Below are 7970 nucleotides of genomic sequence, written 5' to 3' on the forward strand. Positions count from 1 at the left end.
CTGATCACGCTTAACAAAAACAGTGACAAAACAAATCATTATTATTCAGCAATCTGAAGTGGTTTCATTGTACACATACAACCTGAGCTTCAGCCCTAATAAGATATTAAGAGGATGGTTATCTGCAGGACAGAGGTGTCTAAAACAACTTGAAATGTCTGGTCATTCAATCAAACAGATAAAGACTAAACAGAATTTATATTACCGGTGTGTTAGCTTGAAATATGTTATTATTATTGTTATAATTATTATTATAATTATTAAATTATTACAGCAATGCCGTTCATTTGCTGATAAAATCTAATTTAAGTATACAATTATAATTACACAAATTCTTCGTAAATTCATCAGAATAATGACACTACAAAATATTATATTATAAATAATAATCAAAAAAATTAAACGTTGGTATTTAAACAATATTTTTTGTAAACTGATTTTTGGTATACTTTTTAAATCTTTGTAGATACTGAAGTAGCCTGATACCCAAATGCTTTTATTTGTCCGTCATTATATTAAAAGAATATGAACACAAAATGATATGTTTATCTGCATTCATAATATGTCTTATGAGTAGATTTAATTTAGTCTAAAAGTTACTTTGAGAGGTCAGGAGAGACCACGTGCAACTAAATAAGAAATGTTTCATAGCTTAAAAACAAAAATATACGTCATCACATTTAAATAAAAACTTTGCTTATTTGAGGTCCAACAAGCAAAACAAGAAAAAAACATTTTTTTCAGAATCAGAGCAAAAGCTGTGAAATTTATTATTCTCACATCAACGCAAAAGGTTTCCTTCTTTTCTGGCAAAACCAAATTATATTTACAAATGTGTATCGATTTTTCTGGAATATTTTCACAATGTACAAGAAAAAAATACAACAAACAAATATCAAATACAGCAACTCACGTGTTGACAAATCAAAGTGGGATAGAGAAACCCTTAAGAAAACTTTTAAAACAATGTCACTTGATTATATTTTACACCGTAGCACTCACTCGCTTTCCAGTTTTAAACAAAAGGACCATCTTTCACACCAAATAAATCAGAATGAATCCCTCGCATTTAGCAAACGTGTAAACCTCACCCAAGTAGTGTTGTTGAAATAAAGACAAATTATTCAGACGACATCCCAACGACAACCTCCTGTCTTACGTTTTATATTTAAATAATATCACCTTCAAAATTTACAAGAACAAACATTCTGTACAAAAAAAGGTAGTGATGCTCTAAAAGAGGTAAATATTTGGTTATTCGAGTCTGAACGCGTAGTTTCGCATCTTTTCATATGTGTGTCAGTGGAACGGTTCCGTTTACGCCTGTCGTTGAACTTTGATAGTGCTGTGGCACAGCGTGAAGTCTGCTCTGAACGGACGGGTCACCTGTCTCAGCCGCCGGTAAATACATGCTTATCATCTCCCGCAAATCTCCGGAACAGGGGACTCTAGAGTGAGTTGTAACTGGAGGGCTTACGCTCGGTTCCGATTTCACCAGAGATCCCAGTGTGCCGATGGCTCCTGAAGAAGCCACGCTGGAGTTTTGGTGTTGCGTGTAGGATATTCCCCCATAGCCTGAAGGTGAAGCACTCATGTAACTTTGAGAGTTTGAGATGGGGCTGTACTGGAGAGCGGTCATTTCGTAGCGGTGCATAGGCTGTGGGTTGTGAGGATGGTGGTGGTGCCCGTGGTGGTGATGCGCACCGCTGCCTGCGTGCTGACTGTAGGCGAGCTGCGCCTCCTGCATCATTGCAGCGGCAGCCGCGGCCGCAGCCACCTGTCCCGAATAGGTACCGTTGGTCCATCCGTTCATGTGCGCGTAGCTCGCCGCGGTGCCGCCATGACCCACTGGACTCTCTAACCTCTGGCCGACACCAGCGGTACCCATTCCCAGACCCATACCGCCTCCGCCCCCAGATCCAGCAAGCAGGCCACCGGCCAATGAGTATTTGTCTTTTTTGAGCAGCGTCTTGGTCTTTCTTCTGGGTCTGTACTTGTAATCCGGATGCTCCTTCATATGCATTGCACGTAGTCTTTTTGCCTCGTCGATGAAGGGTCGCTTTTCAGCCTCGGACATTACTTTCCACTCGGCTCCGAGGCGCTTGCTGATCTCCGAGTTGTGCATTTTGGGATTCTCCTGGGCCATCTTTCTGCGCTGACCCCGAGACCAAACCATGAACGCGTTCATGGGTCTCTTTACGCGGTCTTGGTTAACTTTGCTCCCGCCGTTGGGTCCCGTGTGACCCGTGTTTGTGTTAGTTTGGGGTCCTGGAGAATGTAAGTCCGTTTCCATCATCATGCTATACATTAACTTGGCTTTCACTTACTCAGCTCATACGCAGAAACATTCACTCAATACACCCTCGGCGTCCCCGTTGCCTGGTTCACGCGCGTAAAACGTCCTTATAAAAAAGAGGTCACTTGAATAGTGGTACAATCCAAACAGATGATAACTTTGCAGCTGGTTGTCAGCCTTTTGTCTTATACTAACTTCCTCCTGGGTTGATTTGCACATCCAGTCTTCGAGCTACTTTCAGCGGTGCGCTAGAAAAGTTAGTGGAAGAGCGGCCATATGATGCGCTTTGACATGGAATAAATGAGTGAGAGAGAGCCAATGGCGTTGGAGGATGAGACTGATTTGCATATGGCTCGCGGTCAGGTGACGCGCACGGGCGAGAGCGAGCTCGCCACAGGCTCTGCTGAAGGTTTTTCTCCGGGGTGCGAAAGGTAAACAGTTGACTTCTAATCGTTGTTGACAAATGTTATTTGGGGGAAATGATCTCCAAATTATTAACCACTAAAGTAGTACAATAAATACATATTTATTGAACATTTTCCCTTTTTTGAAACGCTATAGAGCTTAAACGGCAAACAACGGTTTGTTATTGCAATGTAAAGTCTGTTTCGTAAACAACAACTATTAATCTGTGAATTATTCTACCCATTTTCACACTAAAAATACGTCGGTCTTTCTACATTTTAAAAGTCCTTATAAAAATCCCTGAAATCTAACAAACAGTTCTCAATAAGCAGGCTGTATTAACGATATACAGGTTTTTAGTTTATATGTTTACCCTTTGAATAAATCGATGCCACAGGTGTTTTCCTGTTGTGGCGGTTGCTAAGAAACAGGAGACACACGCCCAGGGCACGTGCCATGTTAGTCCTTTTGTCATCAACTAAACAGAACTAAAATTAGTGTGCGTTTAACCAAATAATTGCTGTAACCTAACAAATTTTAATGATCAGCGATGCAAAATCAAAACCTGTATCGTTAACAACGGGGACTGGGAGTTAATAATAAAAAATAAGTAGGTTAAAAGATAGAATACAGCAACATTTCAATAGCCTATTTTAAAACAAACTATTAACATCCAACGAATCATTCCTGAAATAAAAAGCGACAACATCATCCAATCCACATCACAAATTAGAGAGACCACATTTATAAAGCGCATTTTGTAAGCAAGCCCACTCACACGCCACTTGTGTCCCTGGCTTGTTTTGACTAATTATTTTATCAGCAAAAAGACGCAAATAAATAAAAGACATTTAGGCTAGTCAACATGTGCTCTATTAATTTTATTTTTAGAGTGAGATCGCCGTCTACCGGATGTAAACATATGAGCATCATAGTTCACTTCCACATTTTGGGCTCTGCTTTACATAAATCTCCCCTCAATGTTTTGTCAGTCCTGTTTTCTAACTTGCCTTATATAACACTGCTATCTTAAAAATAAAATAAAAAAACTTAGATGACTATACGTAAACGAGCACTCCTTAACATATTTTTATGCATAGAAAAGGTATGGCTGAATAGGATTAAATAAATTAAAATGAAGGTCTCCATATCTGCTTTCCAAACGTTATGCGCACGCCATTGAACGGAGGCGTTGTGAGGGAGTTGCAGACACATCGCTCAGATTTCACAGAAGGCTTCCTCAGAATATCTCCAGTTATTGTTAACTGAAGCGAATAAATAAATATCGCGTCGGTTAATGTCTTAATCATCATACCCATCAGTGCTAGTGGAAAAGGCGTTGCCATTATGCAATTACGCGTTATTTGTTCTATTACACAACTGGCTTGAAAAAATGAGTCAATAGAATTAGAATGAGGAAAAAAAATCCATGAAAACTAAATGTTTAAGCATGCTGGCAAAGATACCTTTAGGCTGTTCACATACAAAACACACAAATTAATTAATACGGAACTTTATTAAAATATAATAAATTAAGAATATTTCTTTGCCCACTATAGTCTATATTTATTATATGCATAGTTATAGAACACTACAATTTTACGTAGCAATATTTTGATATTAAAAAGAAAAAAATGTTAATTTGTTTTAACGCAAAGCTTTGAAAAATGTATAATTTAAAATTATGTGTCATAACAATATAGCTAAGAAATGTATTTAGCTGGAAAATATGTGACACTGCATGTGAAATCATATTTTGATATAACAAGCATAAATGTTTGACTTTTGATGTTTTTAAATGTCTTTAAATCTTTAAATGTTTGAGCTATTCATTTCGCTATGATTTATATTTTTTTGCATGGCCTTACTTAGTCAATATTAAAGATATCAAGGTTTAATTTTCTCATAATGTTCTTTCCATTAAGATGATTTGATGTAAAAAAACCAGTCAATTAAAAAAAAGGGTTTTGACAAGCAGGATCATATATAATAATTAGTAGGCTATCATTCTTGCCATGTATTTTTATATATCAATAATCCTTATTATATATTTAATTGTTATATTGATAACAGCAGCATTAACTAAAACTGGTATATAAAAAACAGCGAATAGCCTAGGCTTTATTTTCCAAGCACAGGTTTTGTCTACTGCTGTAAGTTTATCTAAGATCTACAGTCTTTATTCATGTCCATTAAGAAGAAACAAAATAAAGAGAAACAAGCCTATGCAGTACAGCTGAAATCCCCGCGTGTCTATCTGTGATCCAAAAGCCGCACGCGAGAGCGCGGTAAGTGGCGTCGCTCCGTTTTGTCCCGACTGCAAAGTGAATTAGAGGGTCTCTTGAACTTGTGAAAGTGCACGGGGTTTGAAAACGGTCAACATCTGTCAGGTGCGCCTGTTCTCGCTCTCCACCGCGTTTTCAACATAATTGGACGGGAAGGGAGGGGACGCTCGAGCAAGGGCTGCGTGAGGGAGAAGGGGATGTTACGCTCTCCTATTTTCAATTTTCAGACTTATTTCCGTATAATTTACACATTGACACCGACACTTCGAGTGCTCAACAAGAGCATGATAAAGGGATGAAGAAGTGTTGCTTGTGCTTTGGAACAGATGGAAGTTTGTCCACCTATGATCCTCACCATATCAACAATATAGCAAACGTGTGAGACATCAGTTTATAGTATCATAATACAGTATGTGACCCTGTCTCTTAAATCCATGCCAAAGTCTCATAATCTAATAATGAGATTAGAAGCATAGAATTTGATTATATTGAAATATCAAGGTTATATTTTCACACAATGTTCTTTACATTATGTAGGATGATGTTATAAACAGTAAATTATAAAAAAATGGAAGGGTTTTCACAGGTACATAGACCTAGTTAAGGACAATGGGGGAAGAACAGAGGAAAGGTGTGTTAAACTTGTTATGAGGATCTCAAAGCAGCAATAACACAAGCCCCAAACATCAGTAACCAAACACTGCAATAGATATTACACTACAATTAAAAAGTCAATTAGCCAGGGTTATCAAATTTCTTGACATGGCCATACGACTGGGGCACATCAACACATATAGCCTAGTTAACTTTACATTAGGCGTTAGATGGAAGGTTATGTGTTTTAAATACGAGAAATGCAATTTACATTAACATCTGATTTTATGCATCTGGCAAACGCTTTTATCCAAAGTGACTTACAAGGTATACATTTTAACCAGCATATTTCAAGAGTTCACACTTACAAATAAGTCAGATAGAATTAATGATATGCGTATTTGGCGTGCTGTCCGAGGAGAGGGCTCTGAGCTCGGCATTTGGCCCGAGCCCGGAGCACCCCTCAACAAAGAGAGGGCTCCGGGGTCTGTATAAGGCCCGAACCCAGAACACCCCCCGTATTCAGGTTAGGAAGTAACCAAGTAAGTCTGAGGAGACGGGGTGGTGGAGGGATGCTAAGAACTGTCGAAGGACGTGGGAGAGTTAGCTGAATGTTTATATAGGCTTCCACTCATGCCGATCAGGTGGACACCTGATTGCCGATTGTTGACAGCTGGTCGTAATTACGAGATAGTTTGGCAGATTATTTAAACGTGCTCCTCTCGAACTTTGTTAATAAAACATCATATGTTCTTTGGGTTCAAAGCCATTGCCCATTCCACTGCCAACACAATGCTCTACCACTGAGCAATGTAGTGCTAAATATAATGCCAAGAAAAATTGTAATGCTTTCAACAATACAAATAAAAAAAAGAATACAAAAAAGCAAAGTAATACTAAAACATCACAGACGCGCACGCGCACGCGCACGCGCACGCACACGCGCACGCGCACGCACACGCACACGCACACGCACACACACACACACACACACACACACACACACACACACACAAAAAAACAAAAATATGTTTGTTGACACACTGTAAAAAAATGCAGCATGAAGTTAAAACAACTTAGTTTTGCAAGTCATTTCAACCTTCACTGTAAAAAAATATGCTGCATTTTTGTCAAACATATATTTTTTATGTTACTTTAACTAAAAAAAATAAGTTTAACAACTTCAACTTGATTTTATAAGTTATGTCAACTTTTCACAAGCCAAAACCTAAAATAGTAGGTTAAATTGACTTGCAAACCAAGTTGTTTTAATTTCATGCTGCATTTTTTTTTAAATTAAACTGCAAATTAATTTAAATTAAAGTAACATAAAACGACTGTTTGTCCTGGTAATGGAGGAAAGCTTAAACACCAATGGAAAAAAGCCACAGTGGTCATCAACAAATGTAATAACTGTAGCAGATATGCAGGTAAATCGTGAGAGATTAAACCAACAACGAACGCTGCATTAGTAAACAGGTTTCAGAAATTATCTTTGGGAAATAAAGCTGTTACCACTGTTTTGACACAGAAATATGCCCCTGCAGCGGAAGCCGTGGGGAGCTGAAGGGAGCAAGGGTTGTTCAAGCTAAACTGTGTGGAGTGACAAAACACATAATACCCCCTTCTGTCATTTACACCAACCCATTGTTTATCGAGACACAAATCGTAAGTTGCACATTTAACTAGAAACTGTACCAGTATCTCACGGTGCCGAGTTTATATCATTTCTCCAACAAGACTTATTTAGTAAATAAAATAGTTCACAATAGTTCACAAGACCTTTTATATATGGGGGGTATACAACAGGATGAACAAATAAAAAAACAAGAAGTTAACATGTAACATAACAAACAAACATGTACAGACACTGTATTTGCTTACTGACTGGCCCTGAGACCAAATTAGCAGTTCATCAGCAGATTAAAGGTACCACAGATAAACACACGCACACACTACAGCTATGATCGCTGTATGGATTTACGCCTGTATGCGCACATCACCCTGCTGTTAGTGCAGGAATCTCTAAGCCCGCAGTCGTCTCCCACCACAGTCAGCTTCACAGGATCAGCTGAAGCTGCTAGAAACAACATGTTAGCGCGCCGCAGGGGCTAATGGTATCAAAGGCATTCTTTTAACAGCAGATGGTTTGCTAAGGCTGCCCGTCACTCAGTTGCTGTCAGCTCGATGGGCATAGGTAAAACCCAAATGCATCATTCTTCGCTTGAGCTTCACTTAATTTAACCCAAGTGTTTTTTATAGGGTTATGCTGGGGATTTTCCGAATAGTGTAAGTGCAAGAGTTTTGTGGCCCTGGATCACATGGTGAACTGAAAGAAAGACTGACGTTGCTAGAGGCATCTCTAGTTAACCACTTGGCGGCTAGGCCTT

The 7970-nt window shown here is 38.7% G+C and overlaps 1 protein-coding gene across 1 annotated transcript; it reads right to left on the reverse strand.

Annotated features, from left to right (window-relative positions):
• Positions 1–712: 712 nt before the first annotated feature.
• On the reverse strand, positions 713–2578 carry LOC135746604 (transcription factor Sox-1b). The gene has a single exon (XM_065265229.2). It carries the CDS (start codon positions 2306–2308, stop codon positions 1289–1291), a length of 1020 nt encoding a protein of 339 aa, XP_065121301.1. The 5' UTR covers positions 2309–2578; the 3' UTR covers positions 713–1288.
• Between the last annotated feature and the right edge of the window lie 5392 nt (positions 2579–7970).

The sequence above is a fragment of the Paramisgurnus dabryanus genome, chromosome 4 (genome assembly GCF_030506205.2).
Source record: "Paramisgurnus dabryanus chromosome 4, PD_genome_1.1, whole genome shotgun sequence".
Classification (NCBI taxonomy): domain Eukaryota; kingdom Metazoa; phylum Chordata; class Actinopteri; order Cypriniformes; family Cobitidae; genus Paramisgurnus; species Paramisgurnus dabryanus.

Excerpts from the sequence above, each read along its gene's own strand:
- LOC135746604 (XM_065265229.2), bottom strand. The coding sequence starts at position 2,308 with ATGTATAGCATGATGATGGAAACGGACTTACATTCTCCAGGACCCCAA.